This window comes from Balearica regulorum, chromosome 3 (genome assembly GCF_011004875.1).
Source record: "Balearica regulorum gibbericeps isolate bBalReg1 chromosome 3, bBalReg1.pri, whole genome shotgun sequence".
Classification (NCBI taxonomy): Eukaryota; Metazoa; Chordata; class Aves; order Gruiformes; family Gruidae; genus Balearica; species Balearica regulorum.
The window spans coordinates 60,973,711-60,995,420 of NC_046186.1; the positions used below are offsets into that span (position 1 = coordinate 60,973,711).

General features: G+C 37.4%; 1 protein-coding gene across 1 annotated transcript; it reads right to left on the bottom strand.

The window, feature by feature from the left end:
• Positions 1 to 5,108: 5,108 nt before the first annotated feature.
• On the bottom strand, positions 5,109 to 18,070 carry TMEM244 (transmembrane protein 244). Its single transcript, XM_075750066.1, has 6 exons — positions 18,038 to 18,070; positions 13,152 to 13,237; positions 12,238 to 12,311; positions 7,894 to 8,019; positions 6,085 to 6,129; positions 5,109 to 5,203 (listed from the first exon to the last, which is right to left on the bottom strand). The coding sequence occupies exons 1-6, from the start codon at positions 18,068 to 18,070 to the stop codon at positions 5,109 to 5,111; spliced, it is 459 nt and encodes a 152-aa protein (XP_075606181.1).
• Positions 18,071 to 21,710: the final 3,640 nt, after the last annotated feature.

Genomic DNA, 21,710 nt, shown 5'->3' on the forward strand with positions numbered 1-21,710 from the left:
TGAAGTAATGTTAAAACAAATCCTTAGAATTCCGCTTAGTTTTAAATGCTAAATTCAAATTTGTATACGTATGATTTACTGTTGAATTTGCCCATGTAATTTGCCTAAAATCTGCAATATTTTGGCAGTTAATACCATATGGGAGATCAATGATATTGATCTTTTTTGGTCCTTTTTAAAGGTACAACTTTGTGTGGACCCTCATCAAGGTTTATGAAGTGAAGTACTTTTTAAGTGTACTTTGAAAGCTGATGTAGATGTCATTTCAGTGCAAAGGTGTCTGAAGACTGCTAGGAAATTGGTAATACTTAATGTATTTGAGCATTTTGCCATCACCCATGTTTTATTTAAAGACTTCGCCTTTTGCTGCTGAAAATCTGGTGGCATGATTGCTCTGAGACAGGGTCTCACATATAAGTGATCCTTTGTGACAGAGTATTGCTCCAATAGCAATAATGGGATCTTTGCTGTTGGGAAGCAGAAGTGGACCCTTTGTTTACAAATCACACTGCAAATCCATAGCAAATGATCTCATATAAGGATTGATTTTCACTGGAAAATACAGAACAGTAATGGCCAGGCTGTGACTATCTTTGATTTAGGACAAAGACAGCAGGAAACTGAAAGTACCTTTGCATATTTCTTACAGGCTCCAGTTTCAACCACCATCCTTGTATTCTATTGCAGCTGTTTTCTAGGGGTAGGCAACCTTAAAAGATTGGGGCCAAGGCCTTTCCTCAGGTTTTGGTTGTCCATAGTTGCTGTTGTAGTGTTGCTTCCCAGATCCCCAGTCCAAGCCAATGCCGTGCTACAACTTCATGTCATGAGGACATCCAAGCACACATCTTTCCCTTCTTTTACCCTTATTTGCAGAGGAAACCTGAGTGTATGAACTGGGAGACCACTGCAAGGTATTCATTTGGTCCCCTGAACTGGAGAATGGATGGAGTAGGATGTAAGTCCATCACAGACCATGCCTGCCCTACAACACGGGCATAATTATCCTGGTGTGTCTGAAGGGGGATCCACTGCTCTAAAAGGATTCGTATCATTCTCCCTGAGCAAAGGAGAGGTTGGGACATGGGGCTGCATCTTAAAATCGTAGCCTCACACTAAAAGGTTTAAAGCCAATACTAAAAGGTATTAATTACATCATCAAATTTTATAGCCATTCCTAAGACCTTTATCCTCGGTGACATCTAGTGAGAGAGTACATGCTGTCTGGGGCTGTGATTAGCTCACAAAAAGGAGAGATTAGAGTATTAGCCATTACTGAGCAGATGGATCATTACACAGGATCTTAAGCCAAGAAAGAAATATTCTCAGTAAGCCACATTTGGAAGATACAAAATATTTAAATAAAGCTTTAAATACCTGTGGAGATTAACAAGGATCTAACTTTACGGTGTGACAACATACATACCAGAGGATGGAAGGAAGATTGTGTAAGGCTTTCACGTCTTTTCCCTGTTTACCAAACCTCACTCGGTCACGATGGATATTTCTAGTCATGAGACTATGGGCCACAGGAATCCTGTGCATGAATATCCAATGTGGGAGACTGCAGTCAGGTGACTCATCTACCCACTGATGATGATCTAGTGTTATACTGTGTTTTCTGTATTTATTGGTGCAGCAGTTGTTGGTATCTTTAGGAATACAGAAAAAATGAGTACTGTGGGGTTTTGTTTTGCTTGCTTTTTTTGTGTTTGAATACAAAAGAGATGGAAATGTTGATCAAGCAATTTACAGAGGTGGGAAAATGATGGGCTTAGTTTGAATAACCAGCTCTTTACTTCACTAGGAAATTATAAGTATTTAAACCTATATTTTTACAAAAATGCCAACTAAAAATCTTTACATTGTCTGTACTCCATAGTTTGACATTTGATGGTTTTTATACATTTGAGTTAGTTTGTTGGTCCCGGAACAACTTTTTGAATTGGTTTACACTTTGACATTACATTGAAGGCAGTGCTATTAGCCTAGGAATATACGCTTAGAGTCTCAAAAAAACCACATTTCACTCATGTTCTTTGTTATGAGTAAGACATTTCACCATTTGGAACAAGAATGAATGCAGAGCCATTTAGAGAGAGGGCTGCATTGAGGAGAACTATAATCTGTCTCAGTAGGTGGCTGGATATGATGAAAAGGAGTTTCTTGCCTCTGAAAATAAATTCTTAAAATGACTCTAAGTATGGTATTATTAAGGTATGCCATTTGTGTACTGTTCCATTGATTTCTGTACCTAATGTTTGCAACTTCTAACCTTCTTCCTTGCAAACTCTGCATAGAAGTGGATAAAGTCTCCATCTGCTTGTAATGTTTTCTAGACTGTCTACACCCCCACTGATACCTGCGCAAACTCGTGACTACTAGATTGTATCACAAGGGGTTAAATAACACCAAGCCCACACCAACTAAATTAGACAATATTCCTGTGCCTGGCTGAGTCAGAGAGTAAAGAATTCTGAAAATCCTGGGGCAGGAGCAGCAGGAATAGTATCACAGATTATAGTCGTAACTATGGATGTGGAAGCCACCTTTCCTAGAGTCATGTATACCTCAGCAGAAAAACAGATTGTGGCATCCAAGTGGCATCCAAGTCTCATGTCGTGAGACCGGTGCTACAAGTTCAGTCTGCAGATTTTTTTGTCTTTCACTGATCTTGTCCATTTCTGCCTGCTCATTTCTTTCTTTAATTGTGCCTTTTTTTCAAACACATGTCCCTGTTGCTGTTTTCTCTGTTTTCCTTCTGTTTTCTGTAGCGGTCTTTTCTCGTAGTCTTTGGCAGATCTGTTGTGAAACATATACAACAATGCCCTTCTTTTCCTCCAGCAGCTCTTCTTTCCCACCTGCGTCTTGACTGTTATCAATTAGTCACATGCAAATTGCTCCAAGGGGTCACCTTTTATTGTTCCAGAAACAGCCAGGTTTGTCATATTCAAAAGTACTGTTTTGGTGTATCAGAAATCACACAGGATTAGATATTACCTCTGAAGGGTTCTAACCAAGCAATGCGCACACAGATATATCTTATACTGCTTACATGATGAATATTTATTGTATAATATGAACTTTGTCTATACTTTAAACATTATGTGTAATATTTATCATTGGTGCTCAACATAAAAGTGATGGAAAAGATGAAATAAATAAGTGTTGAAATTGTCTCACCATTCCATATCTGAAAGTAATGCAAAAAGCTAATGACTCTTTAATAGCTGGACTAAGGCTTTTAATCCTCGATAGAGTTCTTGCTGTGATGATTGTTTTTCTAGCACTGGCCTAGGTGTACATGCTTTGGAGAAATCCTGAGTCTAAAGCACTCTTCATATTAGTCTGAAGGTATCTCTTGCTGGGGATTTAAGATTTTAAATAGAAAACAAAAGTTAAAAATGTCAAGACTGGGCAACAGAGCTACTACATGCTGCAGCTGGGCTGACACGCGTAGAGGAAAATCCTGTCAGGTTAAAAATAGAAACTTTTTCCACTCGTGGATTAACTTTATATCTAATCCACTCATGTTCTGCCACATGGCACACTACCTACACACACGAACTGTGTGAGGATGAGGACAGAGGTATGAATTTACATTAGACAGTACTTCCTTCCCATCCATTTTTATAGTTCTGAACTGAAACAAATCTGGAAGAAATGTGCAAATGTTTTTCAGACACAAAATACCAGTCGGTTATCTGCACACTAATGTTTATGGAGATACAAATCCATCAAACTAAAAGTGGTCCATGGTTCAGACTAGTGATAAGTGCGGGTCAGTTAATTCACTCTCCGGATTCTCTCTGCTGACCAGTACACAGTGTATTATGCTGAACAACTTGTACAGTCTACATCTATTCAATGCTATGGATTTACATACCTGGTTTGTCTCTAAAATGATGTACATATATGTCACTCATGAGAGACAAGCTCATGCTTTTGGTACTCTTTGAAACATGCTTCTCACCATATATGTACTTTCAGTATTGAAATTTAATTGAAAATTGTAGAACTTGCAGTAAATTTTAAGATGTTTGATTAGATCAACAGGGGACAGATTCTTCAGAGGCATTATCTGTTGAGTAAGATTAAGGCAAATGCAACATTTAGCACTCCTGTGCAAACAGCAATACAGTCTTGCTCTTCTAAGCAAACTGCAGTTGAAATCCAATCACCGGTATCGTATTTAAGATGAAGTTGCCTCCTAGCAATTTTGCTGTTACAACTTTATTATAGTTAAAGAGATAAAGAGTTATTCAAAGCCACTACTGTGGTTTGTTTGTTGTTTTGTAATTACTACTACCCATAGACTCACACTTTGGTGTTGGCCACAGGCAGCTGGGCGAGAGAGAAAGAGATATGTAAAAAAGTGCCCATCGTTAGCATTTGCCTTTCCTCATTCCAGCACAGCCAGACCATAAATGGATCATTAGCGAAAGACAGAATAGCCTGAAGCTACTGTAGAAGGCATTTGTCTGTAGCATCCCTGGAAGCAAGGGGGTCAGCCAAACATTGGGGCTTGTACGTGTGCCTGCTGTTATCTTGGGCAGCTTCTAGGTGAGAGCTTTAAGATGGGCAGAGATGCAGAGCTGTGTGCTGTTCATGGATTCTTCTTTGCCAGGGGTTTGCCAGAGAAGACTGCTTGAAGCCTGCAGTGATTTATGCCAGATACGGTGACTTCAAAGTTTTGCAGTGCTTGTGAGAGGTCAGACTCCAGCCTAAATCACAGTCAGCATTTCATAAAATACAATAGATAACAAGCACCCTGAAAACTTTAAATTCAAATCTGTTTTTTCCCTTTTCCTTGTAAGACTTTGTGAAAGTGCTGCATCATTGCTCTCATCCTCCTTACGGTTTGTTTTTGAAAAAGAGACAGTGTATCTAATTATTTGTTCCATGGAAATTGTACATACAAAAGCTAAAAGTGATTACATACAACATCTAAAAGTGATGACATTGACATTGCAAATAAATGTAAGATACAAGAGGTTTAGTAAGCTGAATATTAGCCTTACAATTAGACAGTTGCTAACTTGATTTTAATTGTGTTGTTAATTAAACCATAGAATTCACATAAATATGAAGGCAAGTTCTAATTTGCCTTTTCAAAAATCATCTAGAATTGGGTAAATGAAGTTGTCTTTGAACAAGCAGTATGCCAAAATCTGTCCTCCACAAATCATTGAAATTACTCCAGATCCTGAAAGAAAATATATGACTGTTTTACATTAATTTTTATAGTGGAATACAAATGTTATGATAAAACTTTAAACAGACATTCTTTTTATCTTCAATTTTTTAAAAATGGCCTATCTACTTAAACATTTTGCCCAAGGCTTTAACCACCTACAAAGATATCAGCCCCAGCAGCTGCTGATGCAGAACCAGTTGCAGGACAGGGAATTAACTTGCCTGTCCCCATCATTTAGAAATTTACTGCAGCTGTCGATCCTTGTTATCCATCATATAAGAAAGAAGAACAGAAGCTAGTCCTTTTTCCCTTAACTATTTTTCAAGATAATATATTCTAGTGCAAAGCTATGCTTTTAATTTTACAGAAAATTAAACATTCAGAAATGTAGGATTGCCATTCACTCTAAGGAAATGTGATGACTGGGATTTATCTCATCTATCATAACTACTGGTGCATAATGTTTGTAAAAATTGCCTCTGAAAGTGCCTGTTTCTTTCCATTGATTATAAAGGGTACCAAGGAAGACTAGTTTGGACAACTGTCTTTTTGACACCTGAATTAAGTGAGATAGTTTGATTAGTCAGGACTTAATCATGATTTATTTCAAGAACATGAGTGTATCTGCTGTTTGTTAGCAAGATTAACATAAGCTGAGTACATTCTGGTCTTAAAACAGAAGATATTTTAAGGCGAGGCAAACGTTAGCCCAGCATTACTTGCCTGTGTCATTAAAAGAAGTATAAATGAAAAGCATATACTTCTTCTTTAAATGTCAACAATTCTCAAATTAGTGAGACAACAGGCATTTAACAGAAACAATTCATACTGTAAATACTAATTTTCTACACAGAGTCTAACAATTTAAACTTTAAAGAATGTAATTATACCTAATGCCAGCCACCAGTGTAGCATCAGGGGGAATTCAGACATAACTGCAGGGAGAAGAAATGGAGAAATGTAAATTTTTAAACAATAACAATTGGGACATGCAAACATTACATTATGTTATCAAGGGTCTGCTTAGTTATGTTTCATGAATTATACACTTCACATTTATTGAAATTGCAAACATATTTAGGTCCCGATCATTCAGATACTTGGTCATACCCTTAAGCTTAGCCCGGTGAGCGATCCCACTGGAAGGCAAGTCTTAAACCTAATAAGTATGTACTAAACAGAGCTCTTAGACTCTCTGCGGAAGAAATGCCTTTTTTATTACTTACCTGCACACAGTTTAGTACAACAGAGACACCGATCCCGTGGTAGAGTGCCTACATATTGCTGCAATCCAGATAAATTAAGCTGCTTGACATTTTCAGTTTAATGGGTGATGCAGCGCATGAAAGACAGGCTGGGGCTGCACACTGCGAGGCAGCACCGTTGCACAGCATGCTCTCTCCCCTCTCAGGCACTTGTCCTTGCCTCACACAAGCTGACCCACATCCCCACTGTATGATCAACTGCACGGCCATTATATGACCCGCTATTGCCCCCCTAAAAAAAGCTGACAGGGCTGCAGAGGTAGCAAAGGGAGCTGGGAGGCTCACTGCATATGCTGGCAGCTCAGAGTCAGCCAGCAGAGCTTTGGTCGGCCATCTGAAAGAAAGAATAACAAATCTAGGGCTCTTTGGACATCAAAATGCATCATCTAAAATTATGATAGATGATACCTTCCTGCATAAATTATATACAAAGCAGGGTTTATTGCAGTTTTTGTAAATTCCTTGATTTAAATACAGAAGTTATTCATAAGGAGTAACAGTAGTTTAAATTCCAGGAAATCAAATGCAGTAGATGAGAAATTATGCTTAATTTTTTAAGATGAAGTCTTTGTTGGTCTCTGGCTTAACTTATCATGGGAAGTAGGGAACCCCTGTCTGTATAAAGTGCTAAAAGACAAACAGACAAAGCACTGGAAAATGGAAGATGAATTATTATGTAGGAGGGAGTCCTAATTTGTCAGTGATATTTTTCCTATTTCTAAATTCTATAATAAAAATACTAAGCTTATTGTTATAGGAGAAAAGAATCCCCAAATGGGCTCTGGCAAGGATGGGGTTAAAATGTATTTCCTAAACAGCATGAGAAGAGGGAGCAGGTTACCAAGTACTGGCAAAAAGTGATGATGAGTCTTGTTTACAGCAGCCAATTCTTTTCCTTTTCTTTCCTTTGAGGGGAAGAGTTTAAGGAAAAAAAATATGCTTCAATGGTAAAATGTTTTATTTTCCTCAGTAAGATTTAGTTCAAATGATCTACCTTAAAAACCTTGAATTGGCTTTGCTGAAGCAAGCCTCATTTTTACTCTGAACTAGAGCTGAAGTGTTAATGAGTAGATTTTAAAGTGTCAGGACATGGACAGCTATTAATTTCTTGGTTTAGAGAAAAACATACCTCCCAGATGCTGAACTTGTATCTGGGCCGGATCTGTTTGATATGAACGGTTAGATTACAAACCAAAACTCTGAATTTTTTATTAAAAACAGTGTTTTAAAGTTCTGCAACAAAAACAGAATTGAGTTTTAAATGGCAGGTTTTAAATACATGCATGAGTCAAATGGATGGAAATTAGAGATATGTATTTATTTAGCTTTAAGGAAAAATGATAAAGATCATCCAGTTATAAAGTAGATGAATCATAGTTCATTGGTCCGTCAATTTGTGATGCTATGCATATATTTAGCAGTAAACCTACTTACCAACTGAAGTTATGATGATATGAATAATAGTAACTGTTACAGCATAATCCCAAACCCATTCTTCCACAACCAGGGCAAACAGCAGACCACAAATGAAGAAAGTTATTTCCAATGATATCACAAGAACTGGAAATGAAAATAGGAAATGTACACCAAACACAGTTTTGACAGGCTTTTTTTTTTAATATTCAAAATAACAGCAATAGGAAGTTAAAATGTCTGAGATAGGCAAATTATGTTTTTACAAGATCGAACATTACACTAATGTTTTCATTATAAAGTTCTTTTCTAATTTTGCCACGGACATCTGCCTGGGTTGTCCTGATTTGCCTATAGACTTAAAAATGTTATATATTTTATGGAAAAACATGAAGATTAACAGGATTATGGCCAGTTCACATAGCCTGGAGAAGAAATGGTGGCGAAATTCTACTTAGAGACCATCCACAGCCTTTGCATATGGCACCAAATAGATTTGGTTGATACTGACATCCATCAAATTTTTCCCATCCAAAACAGAATTGTGTGGTTAAGGAGTTATGTTTGGTAAGAAACTTCATAGCCTTCTCCCTGTGCACTTCATCACATCAAAAATAGATACATATATATATATATGTTTATATGTGTATATATATGTGTGTGGGTGTGTATATATATCTCTGATATGTGTGTATATATATACCCATATCAGAACAATTTAAAGACAAGACATGCAAGGGGAGATAGAGCAGAGAGCCTACAAGGTGAGCAGAGGCCATCCATCCATATGGATCCCATGGTAGGTACAAGCAGGAGCCTGGCTTTTCTCAGCGCTGACAGCAAGGCTGCCACAGCTCCGTGGTGTCACCGAGCCTGACATTCAGCAGCTAGCTCTGTGTTGTGTTAAACCACGAATGGGATTACCGGCAAAGTGATAGTAACTAAACTATGCTGCCAAAAGAGACTATGAAAGTCATCAGATCAAGAAAATTCCTTCTCTTGATGATGATACGGTGCATTTCTGTCCCTCGAGCCACGCTGTGCCGTGCCGTGCCCGTGCCACCAGCCTGCATCTGCAGCCACCATCTTCCCAACGCGGGGCGCAGCTCAGCAAAAGTAATGGCGTGGGCAAGCCGCGCGTCCGCCGTGGGCAGGACGACACACAGAAAGGCACGGAGCAGCTGCCCTGGGAAGGGAGAGGAACCTCCTCTGGTATTTGATGAGCTGTATCCTTTGACACAGCAATGGAGTGCTGCTTAGCTGTCAGCTTGTTTACTTGCTACTACATGTAATGAGATCAAAAATAATCACTTTTAGGGCAAAGTTTGACTTTATGCTTGGTGGCTACCTGCTATTAGCAGGGGGTTGGATGGAAAATGCGTGATGGCTCTTCTAGCTGCAGTCCTGAATTGCCATTCAACAAGCCATAACTGTGCATTTGTAATTAATATAATTTTCCATCTAAATGCATTTTGTTCTTCTTTTTAAGTACACACGCATATAAAAGTCAAATTTTTAATGGAATGACTTATTTTTTTTACTGTTGCAGTAATGTAATACCTAAGATTACTGTAGCTGAGAGTAGAGAGAGACCATTGTTATTTTTTCACTCTAATTTATGTATTTGGAAGTATTTTGTGCCTTTCAGTTTTATTCTTTTCTTAGAGAGTCAATTAGATCCTACTGTAATACAGATCTTTCACCCAGCAGTTTAAAAATACCTAAAAAATGAGAAAAGAAAACTAGAAAAACACATGTAGTTAGGAAAATGGGAAATAACACTTCAAAAATGTAAACTCCGCCAATCCATTTCAGTATTTTTAGTTCATTATATTTCATGATTTCCCTTTAAATTATGCCAACAATTTGATCATTTATAAAGTATACTTAGTGTAGACAGATGCTTTGTAAACCTTTTTGCAAAACTGGGCGAGCAATGATACCTTAGTTCTGAGATGACTTCCATTTTTATTTTGAGGTTATCTTTAAATGACATAATTCTGTTTATAACCGGCATGAGTGAGATTCTTGAGCAAACTAATTCTCATTTGCAACATCATTCAGAGACCTTTGTTCTGTTGCTGTGCCCACAGACTTTAAACAGAGCCTGTTATGTTTTGCTATTGCATGTTATTTCGTCGGGTGGACAGAAAAGAGAGTAGACTACTAACCAGTTGCATAACAGAGTTGCTGGTTTTGGCATATAAACATGCTGCATCAAACTAGCTGATATAATTTTTGGGAAAAAAATCATGTCGAGATACAGTAATTACATTAGGGCCTTGAAAAGTAGTTCTAATAGAATATGATTTAATTTTCTTTTCCATTGCTACAACTGAAATGCCCTTTTTTCAACTGAAATCAGTATTGACACTGTAAAAATATCCACGCGTTTTTATTACTCTTTTTAACCTGCTGAACTAACCATTTTACTTTTGAGCTTTACTTACTTTACTGACAGATGATGTGGTTTGCCTTTGTAAAATAGATTACAAATCTGGTAAAATTTCATGTATGCATGACATGAATGCCAGTTTAGGAAAAATAATATATTTTAAGAGCTTCAGAGAAAGATGCAGAAATTTGTATTAGGCTTTTCTGGGCTTGCAGCCCAGAAAGCCAACCGTGTCCTGGGCTGCATCCAAAGAAGTGTGACCAACAGGTTGTTCTGCCCCTCTACTCTGCTCTCGTGAGACCCCACCTGGAGTACTGCGTCCAGCTCTGGGGGCCCCAGTACAGGAGAGACATGGAGCTGTTGGAGTCCAGAGGAGGGCCACAAAGCTGATCAGAGGGCTGGAGCACCTCTCCTGTGAGGACAGGCTGAGAGAGTTGGGATTGTTCAGCCTGGAGAAGAGAAGGCTCCGGGGATATCTAATTGCAGCCTTCCCGTGTGTCGTGGTTTAGCCCCAACCAGCAGCTGAGCACCATGCAGCCACTCTTCGCTCATTCCCCCCTCCTCCTTCTCCCCTGCCCCCGGCAGGATGGAGAGGAGAATGGGAAGGAAAAGGCAAGACCTGGTGGGTTGGTGTAAGGACGACTTACTGGGATAGCAAAGGGAGAGGGGAAAAGGGAAAAAACCAAAACAGTACTTAACAGAGTATACAAAACTGGTGATACCCAATGCAGTTTCTCACCCAAGGACCGCACAACTCAGACCGCACGCTCAGACCTGTCCTGAAACCAGACCGTCCCCGAGCCACGTGTCCTGGAGCTGCTGCCGCCCATCCCCAACTAGCCCCCCTTTTATACTGATCATGACATCACGTGGTAAGGAATACCCCCTTTGGCTAGTTTGGGTCACCTGTCCCATCTGTGTCCCCCCCCAACTCCTTGTGCACCCCCAGCCGTCCCACTGGCAAGGCAGTGCGAGAGGCAGAAAAGGCCTTGGCTCTGTGTGAGCACTGCTCAACAACAACAGGTCCATAGAACAAACACATCTCTGTATTATCAACACTGTTTCCAGCACAAATCCAAAGCATAGCCCCGTGCTAGCTACTGTGAAGAAAATGAACCCTCTCAGCTGAAACCAGGACACAGTACCTGAAGGCACCTACAGGAAAGATGGTGAGGGACTGTTTATGAGGGAATGTAGTGACAGGACAAGGGGTAATGGGTTTAAGCTGAAGGAGGGTCGATTTAGATTAGATGTTAGAAAGAAATTCTTCACTGTGAGGGTGGTGAGGCACTGGAACAGGTTGCCCAGAGAAGCTGTGGCTGCCCCCTCCCTGGAAGTGTTTAAGACCAGGTTGGATGGGGCTTTGGGCAACGTGGGAGGGTGTCCCTGCCCATGGCAGGGGGGGGTTGGAACTAGATGATCTTTGAGATCCCTTCCAACCCAAACCATTCTATGATTCTATGATATATAAAGATGTGTTTAGGGATTGAGCTACAATCAAACCCTGAAATTTTACTGCTCACTGTATTCTGACATTACCAAAGCAAGATTTTCATTAATTGAATGTGACTTGTTATTCAGACCTGAATCCAATACGGTCATGAGAAATTTGCTGCAGTATGAAAATTAAATTTAACAACTTTGTGGAGGAACTTTACAGAGAATAGGTAATTGTTCTGCAATGAAAATGAAACATCCTGCCAAAGCAGCACGTTTTCTTCATATGATGCAAGATCAGAAGAACATCTCAAGGAAAAGCCTAACAATCACTTGAATGTTAAGTAGAAAAACAGAAATGAAAAGTGCAGGGAAGATGAATAAGCGTTTAAATGCAGTGTACTTAAAATACAGAAATCATTAGTATTACTAAACCAGGTTTAAAATACCACCCATAAGGAAGACAGGTTTACATCCAGATATAATCTATTTTCTTAGCTGGGAAAAAAAAGAGAGAAACAAATTTCAGTTACCTAAATAATATGGGTTAATCCATGAGGGATTTGTCTTAAAATCAAAAGGTGCCAAACCATCCAACATTTTAATCCTGTGGAAACAGAAAGAATAAATTTAACCAGAGCTTTTCAATGAAGCCTTAGTGATTATAGTTGTGATTATTATTGTAGTGACAGGACAAGGGATAATGGCCTTAAGCTGAAGGAGGGTCGATTTAGATTAGATATAAGAAAAAAATTCTTTACTGTGAGAGAGGTGAGGCACTGGAACAGGTTTTCCAGAGAGGTTGTGGCTGCCCCATTCCAGGAAGTGTTCAAGGCCAGATTGGATGGGGCTTTGGGCAACGTGGTCTATTGGAGGGTGTCCCTGCCCATGGCAGGGGAGTTGGTCTTTAAGGTCCTTCCAACCCAAACAATTCCATAATTATATGATTCTATTATTGGTGCTTTTAAATATGATTTCAGTGGAATACTCTGGGCTTTTATAAGCTGTCTATGTTCCATTGCGTGTTATGGTCTTGCACTTGCACACAGTGTCCATGATCTCCACTTTTATTTAAGACATGTCTGGCACTATACATGCTAATCAACTTCCTAAGGGAATATAATTTGTCTTTTTTATCAACTATAAAATTTTTCTTTTCCTTTTTTAATGTCATCTTTGCTCTTATGTTCATTTATTTACATGGTGCAAGTGGAAGGAAGTGCATTAGAACCAACATTTTGGTTTTTGTTTAAGTCTCTGTTTGCCAATTTGTGCGCTTGAACAAAGGTTCAGGTACAACAATTCCACTGAATTTAAATAATATGTTCAGGGGTAACTGGGACTGGATGCCTCCAGTCCGGATGCCTCCTCTACAGGGTCATAGCCCTACCCATTATATCCAGTTGTAGTATGTTGTCATATTAGACTAAACACAAAGAAATCTTACTTGAATCCTGCGAAGCACACAGATAGGACCACATAGTACACAGTGTAGAAAACTACCATGCATATCAACAGGTTCACCAGAACAACCTGCAACAGGGAAAAAGAGGAAAACCTAATGCCATGTTTAGACAGAATTTTTGTTGTAGCAGATTACGTAAAAGTTGTAAAAAGCTCTTTGGTACATTTCAAATCCTAATGTATGGTTATAATGCATGGTTCTTTATTTTTATCGTATTTTATTGTATACCACCTATTTATTGAATTTATAAGTGTTCAGAGAATGAGAAGCACATTTCTTGACTGGTATTACACAGGAGACCTTGAGAATTTAAGATGATCCAGATGCTTAACTAGTTTTTACCCTAGTTTTAGCCTAGTTTTTAACTTAAAAGAAATGCCATCCTTGTAAGTATGTTGAAACTGTATACAAATAAAATGTAGAAAATTGTGAAGCAGTAACTCTTAAGTTTCCCAGCCTCTAGAAAATGTCGCCCTAGTGCTTACTTCCAAAAGTAAGGATGTAGACAACTTAAATGAGTAATGAGGCATATTTGTAAAATATTTTTCAAAGTTCAATTGTTTGTGAATTAATTCTAAATAAATTCCAACTTCAAATTGAAAAAATACCCCTAAAAATATGAATTTCATAAAACAATCACTGTCTTATGATCAAATACTGTGTCTTTAAGAAAAGGGAAACACTATATACAGAATTATACAAAGAATGTATGTTTCCTAAGATACCTTGGTATCGTTATTTCTTTCATTTAATTTAATTTCACTGTCTTCATTTCTAAACTGAAGTTTCAGAAGCAATGCAGCCAGAGAAAAACCTTTTAACTTTCACCTGATAAAGTTCATAAAATGCCTTGAGATCCTTTCAAGTGAACATATCTCTGATCACATATCTCTGGTCTTCTAAGTTGGCTTCCTGAATTATGCAGACCCTAGGATTTGTGTTCTTTCCTACAGGTATAATGTAAAATCATGTTTTGAAGGTTAATACATTTGGTAAAAATAGTCTTGTTAATGCAGAACACTTTAATTTCTGTTTTTCTGTGGCGATATAATGACATTCCAGTTGTGTCTTTGGGCTTTTATTTTTTCTAAAGGGAAACATGGGACATCAGGACTAGACACCTCTGTGCATCAAACTTGAGCAACTGCTTTGGCAATATTGTATGCTTGCTTAAGAACCTGAAACTGAAGATGTATACTGCAGTTAGTAGAGTGGTCAGTAAAATCAGTTTTTCTTTTCTATCAATGCCAGATTGTCTTGTATTTTCTCACTCTAGCTAGTGCTTTTTCACATCATATTTCTCCTTTCCTCTTTCTTAACTTCTTTGTATCTTTCCTCTTTCAAAGGGCATTTTTTAACTCTCAGCTCCTTCTTTATTGTCTCATTTTCTTCTCTGCCTAGCCCCTCCATTCTGCATCTTGTGCTCTTTACTTTCCTCCAAAAAAATATAGGTAGAAAGCAGTCATCAGAAAGACAGTGACTGTAGAGAGAACTGCTACCAGTTCCATATTGTCCGTCTTTAATATTGTGATACATGATGCTTTACAATGGAAGTATCTGTGGCTACATTTTGCTTTTTGCTATTAAAGCATTCCAGTTTCTGTTTTAGGGGTAGACTGTTGTATAAATTCTTAGTCCAGGTGCAAGACATGTAATGAGTTAAGAATTTTCTTGCCTTTCCTTCATTTTGGCTATCAAATATTTGGAACTAGCAACGTGTGTTTACCGGACTCCTCTGGTAAGACCTCCATATACAATAATAATCTAAGGGGAACATAATTACTATAGTGAGTCCGTTACTAAGTAAATACACTTGGACATGTAAATATGGGCCCTAAGCCTGCACGGTTTTGTGTGCCCTGTAAGATCCCATGCTGAATTTCCCCTGAGATAGATGGAATTGAGCTGACAGCAAGTGAGTTTGGAAGTTGTGATGTTTTACAGGACTTCTTGTCTATGTTGATCAAAAATAAATTTAAAAAGGAAAAATTAAGACTAAGATGATGAAATATTCCAAATACAGGTGTTGATTTAGAAGTAAATCCATGAAAAAGTGGCCCTGCATAAATGAAGCAGTAAAATGAAGGGGTCTGGATGCAATTTTTCAGTGTATCAGAATGGCAAGCAGAGACTATGGACTGCATATAGTGAAACATTATATCAATGCAAAACAAGCCAGTGTTTATCTCTTTGAAAGGTGACACCTTATTTACAATTGGAATGAGTTTTAGAAAAAATAGGTAACAACTATTAGAGGAACATGACTCAACCCCTAAGAAAGGTAGAAGGAATCACATGTGCGTAGGTTCGTTACAGGGACTGAGGTAGGGGAAATAGTATTTGCATATTCATAACTAAAAAAGGAAGAGGAATTATTTGAAGAACATCTAAGACTAAAGGAATGAAACCAAAACCCAAATGTATAAGATACAGCAAAGTTTCAAAAATCATCTCAATTTTTTCTAGGTTTGAAAGAGACTTGCTCTTTTAATTTATTTGCTTTTATTCAAGATTTTTTATCAAAACTGGTTATTGAGTCCCTTTATCATTGCTGTGGATTTTGAGGATAAAGTTGAATAATGTTCTTGACAAGTGATTCTAAATTAATAAAGTGAAAAAAAAGAAAATAGAAGGTATAGAATATTTTTTAAGTCCCTATTTTTAAATTAAACTCAGTTGGCAGGTAAGATTGCAGTGAAAAATATAAAACATAAGTCAGCTCTAAAGGACAATTTCCATTTTGATTTAGTTTGTTATATGCTGGTAAAAGGAGCTCTTATTCTAGGAGGCAGTGACTCTGAGAAGGGCTGTAGATGAGCATTAGCTCATACTAGCTTATTTTTACGAGCTTCTCTTGCATTATTGTGTCACAAAACAATCCCTTAAGGCTTTGAGTTTTAAGGAAGGAGAATATGAACAGAAATAAGGAAGAAGTATTACCTCTAAACGCAGCACTGGGATGACAAAGTGGCATCCAATTTGGCTGGCGCCAGCAATTTTTCAAATAAGTTAAGAAATTAAGAAGGTGCAGAGAAGAGCCACAAAAGGGAGCTGATATAGCTAAAAATGTTTTGGTGGGGTTTTTTTGTTAGACTTTTATTAGGACTACAGCCCTAAAGAGGTCAATCTGTTTATCTCTGAGGGCTGATTTGATTATGATGGATAAGTACCTTCGCAGGCAGAAAATACCAAGTACTTAAGGGCTCTTTAATCTATCAGAAAAGCCACAAGATGTAAACAGCTGCAAGTTATAGCTAGACAAATTTGAAAGATGTGTGAAGGACATTTTTAACTCTAGAGGCGATTAGCCAATGGAACAAACTGCCTTTGGAAATAATTGATCCTTCAAAGGAAAACCAAATGCCTCTCTGGATGAAGCTTCATCCAGATCACTTCTCGCCTTAGTTCTCTGAGTGGTTGTGTGGTAGATGAAGTATTTACGGAACCACCTGACATTGACAGAAGTGTGGATATTGTGAATTTTACTTATATTTCTATTGCTAAATATTGTGAAGTGCTAAATATTGAATAGTGCATCTATCTCCCACAAGGAGAGATATCAGGGAGATTTAGTTTTTAATGCAACAGGAGAAAAATCCATCATGCCTGTGCAAACTGGTATTTCTCAATAAGTAAATGTCCAGGACAGTCTTACTCTTTTCTTCTTTCCCTACATCAAAACAAAGCCAAGCAAAAACTGAGAACAGTTAATCTCTCTTCAACCAGTTTGGTCTGAGAGCTAAACAGCTTTCCCATTTCCACTCTCTTTAGACTTACTCTGAATGAAAATTGGCCAAATAACCCACATGATCCCTTCTTTTCCACAGTGTACACCATGGTCACTGTAATATCAATTGACCACAATGCCACGTGCAAGTTTGGCAGCCATGATACCTCCTGTCCCCTTCAAAGTATCTCTAAGCATTGGAAGTTTAATCTTTAGCATATTTTTGGTGGGAATCATTTTCATTCCCTAGCTCTGAGCAAATGCACATTTCCTGTAATGGTCCTTTATCTGCTACCCCTCTTCTAGCACCTGCCTCCTTGAAGCCTCATCTGCTCTAGATGTAGATCTGTATTGTAATAAAAGTGGTGAGACAGGACTGAAGTGAAAATCAGAGAGCTGAAGGACAGCTGTGAGCTGATGACCTGTTGACCTCTAATTACAGAATTCCTAGCATCTCTTGAAGTCAGCAACAAAATTTCATTGGCGTCAAAGGCCCAGGATTTTTCTCTTTGTACCCAAAACATTCTTAGACCCTGTCTTAGGGATGCAGTGATGTATTATTAGGTATAGCATACTTTGCTCAGTTGAGTAAGCTAAGGAAATGCATGTAACATGAAAATGAAAACACTTTGAAATTTTTTCAGTTGTATCACATTCTATTTCTTTTTTTTTTATTTGACCTTTGCACTGAAATTTAAACATATATTTTTTAAATCTCAGAATACTTTTTATTTTCAAACTATTTTTTCCCTTTCTAAATCCTCAGGTATTTCAAAGCAAAAAGCACAAGTTAAAAACTACAGGGTCATTTATTATATGTTAAAACAATTTAAAGAAAGAATCTTAGGAAATCACTGGTATCATCAAATGTAGGATTTTATTAGACACTTGCAAGAATTATATCTCATAAATGGAACTACATCACATATTTTGAAATCTTTCTTATAGGATGTACTTTGCAGTACTCACTACCAGCACTATAGTATAAAGTGTCCTTTTAATTTTGTTTGTTAGGAAGAGAACATTGAAGAACGCTCTGTAAGAAGGAAAGCAACAGCTCTTCCAAGCCCCGCAGTAGCTGTCTAATGCTCTAAATGCTATCCGGTGACATACAACACTAAACAAACTCAATTCCCTTTACCTTGGTTTCAGCAGTTTTGACCTTGAGAGCCATGGACACATGATGAGTGAAAGGAAGTGCTGTTGCTATATTCCGTGTGCCAATATCAGCAGGAAGAAGCAGCTGGTTTTCACCCAAAAAACCCAGTCTTATAGGTGAGTATGGGACAGAGTGAGGCCAGTTGATTGGATTAAACTGCATTGAGACAGAAGCCATCTGCGAGCTAACTGTAAGCCGCTGAGGAGCAAAGAGAAAATCCTACTAGCTCATCTAATGTTCGTACTTTCGTATGTACAGTCAGCCAAGGAATGCCTATAATATAACTTAGCTATTTAGAGACAATATTATTAATATTATTTTCTATCTTCTATCTGCTTTTTTTCAGCATTCATTTCATCATAGTTCCTTGGGGTTAATATACCTTCCTACTTTTAATTAGTTTTACAATTTCTAACATTAATTCTATTGACTATAGATATGGAATATTACATTCTTCACAATGTTCTTTGCTAACATTTTTCTTCTGACTATTACTTTATTACATCAAGGATAATTCCATTAAATTAGGTATAATTAGGTTAAGAAATGCCAGACTTATGTTCTGACTCTTCTTTTCCTGTACCATACTTTGTTCCTTCAGTAGAATGAAATTTAGTGTGCTTTAGAGCAGATCCAACTTCTACTGAGCAGTTCCTTAATGAATTCAGATTTTTTTACAGACACATTGTGATTCAGTATGCTGTGTTATTTGGAAAAAGGAGATCATACAAGGGAACACTTCTGAAACTGAGCGAAGAATGAACTTTTTTTCTTTTTGCTATCACTAACATAATATGTGCAAGTTTCATTATGGTTTTTTTATGCCTTTTTAATAATACAAAATAAATGTAATCTGCTTGAAAATATAGTGTGCACTCAGCAAACAAGAGCTTTCGCTCATGGATTCGACAGCTCCAGATTGTGAATACTGTCGGGGAAATTACTAGTAGTATTGTGTGAAATTCCTTCCTATGCAAAATGCTAGCACAAAAATCTGTGCATCAGTTAAGTCCTATTTTGAGAGCTGATGTCAAAGGAATAGAGTGAAACAAAATTAAAAAAAAAAAATTAATTTGCTTAACAGTTGTAATAGTCACAAGTAGCAAATTAATGAAGAAATATTGGCTTTAGTAATTAAAAAATATTTGAAAAGGAACAAAAGGTTTCATTCAAAGAGCATCCTATCTACCCCGAAGTATCAGCTGAAAACAGCCATGACATTAAATTAATTCACAAAACTTTTGCAGTAACTCTAAGTAGCAAGATAATTGAAAGAGTAATGGATTGCATTCATCTAAGACCATTATTAAACATAATAAGAGTTTACATTCACTGACTGACTTCTTCACAAAGAGTCAATTTAACCAGACAAAGATTGAAGACAGAACCAAAGTCACCAAGTTTGACTGAAATATAATGGAAGCTGTAGGCATGGATTTGTTGGGGAGACTAAGAGGTTCCTCCAATTCCTATTGCACAGTTGAAAACTTTAAATGCGCTAAGAGAAAGGATGATATTTCTGTTGCATTCTTGCTTCAAGATTGGAATTGCGGTAACCCAGTGAGCAGGAGCAAATCAAAATTGGGAATGGCAGAAACTGTGTGTGACCCAAAATGCCAACTACATCACTCAATAGTGAATATTAACAGAAAAGATGTTGTGTTGCTGTTAGCAAAATGCCCAGATAATGGAATAATCACTTTTTGTATTTCTTGTTTCCTTCAAATTCTTTTTTACTGGGTCAACTATAGGAAATATGACAACTTCTATTCAGCAGAGGGAGATGGAAGACAAGTTTTAATAGAGGTTAAAAGAAATGATCTATTTTGGTTTCAACAAGCCCTACTTTTAAATACAGATTATTTTCTGAAGCATTACACTGCAGATTTTTATTAAAGCTATAAGGAAAAATAGTACCCATTACTTTTGAATCCCTGGAGTCTGTGCTGGTTTGCCTTACAGAAAGTCAGGAAACAGTTACTTTGGTAGGATATCGATACCTTACTCTCACGTGTTTAAGAATAGTTAATAAATACTGTTATTTGGCATTTGGCTGTACCCATATGTGATGGACAAGATTTAAGAGACAGTGACAAAAGCATAAGTGCAGACAATTGCAGAATGGAGAATAATTAAAGACACCTTTTGAAAACGAAATTAAGGATACATCTATAGGGCAGTATCTCTTTTAAGTAACTGATAATGGCACTTAATACTACCCAGGCAATACCTAGTTCCTATTTGCTACCTGGGCCAAAACAAAAAGTCAATTTCTAATAATGAACTGGGAGAAAATTTTTATAAAAGCTTCCTGCTAAGTTTGCTGCCTAAGCTTATTACTTACGGGGTTTTTTAAGAATGTTTCCATTTAAGCCTACGATTTACGATGCTGTCAAGTAGCACTGCAAAAATAATTAACAACAATTTGAAGAACTATATCCTACAGCAATATTGCATAATTATCTCTCATGGCAGTTAACAGGTGCCTTGTGTTGTTATGCCAATTATCTGCTCTGCAGCATGCTGTGCCTTAAGAAGTAGAGTTAGACCCAGAATCACATTTCTTAGGTAATTCCAAAACCCTAAAAAAGTCTTAATATCGGGTAAATGACTAAGCCCCAAGGCATATTGATTCATTTTCCTGGAATCTTTAAGAAAATACAAAGATCAACCAAATGGATGCTGGCTAGGTTGTGTGGTGAGAAATTCTTAACTGAAGGATGATGACATCAAAACATGCGTACTCTGTCTCCATCTGCTGATAGGGAGGAACTATACTTACGTTGTGGACGAGGATAGAAGAGCTTGGAGAAATAAATAATGGCCACTATTTTTGTTCTTTTACTGCAGTGACTGGAAGAGTCTGTCAACGCAGTGAAGGGAACTTGCTGAAAATGCGTTTTTAAAAGAAAAACGCACTAAAATGTATTGACTTATCACATGTTACAACTGTAGCAAGTATAGCTTAATTGCATCCTATGAAAGACAGCCCATGCAGTTGGGTGTTGATCATATATGCATTATACAGCCTTAATATGACAGCTTGACTCCCATATGGAAGGAGGTAGAATTGTGCGAGGTCTGGATTCTACCTCCATGAGGATTAAAGCAATTTGGTTCTTTCCTTCATTAACCTCGGTTGCAGATGGATAAATTTTGAGGGATGGGAAATCTGAGAATTAAGTGGAAGCAGGAATGTGCTTTGAATGCACCAGTCTATTATTCGTTCCAAAATTTGTTGGATTGATTTTAACAATGCCCTCATTCCTGATAATATCATATAAAAGAGCTTTCAATATAATTGATTAAATAAGAGGGGAATTTTAGGGACTTTCAGCTCCTGAAAAGTTGTCCTCTGGAATTGCAGGCTAAAAGCTCACAAACTCTAAAATGTTCATAGTACTAAAAGAATTAAACTCAAAAAATTAGTATAATTCTTTCTGATTTGCAAACTGCAAATAAACTGGAATCTTTTAGAGATAATTAACTCCAATGAGCTACTTCTATCTAAGGAGCTGGCTTAATTAATAGCAAAAATAGTAAACAACATCTTTTGTTTTGTTAACTGACACTGTTGGCTTTGTGAACAAGTTCAATATAAAGCTTGAAAGTATTGGCAAAGGAACCAATTTAGTAGGCTTTATTTATTCAAACT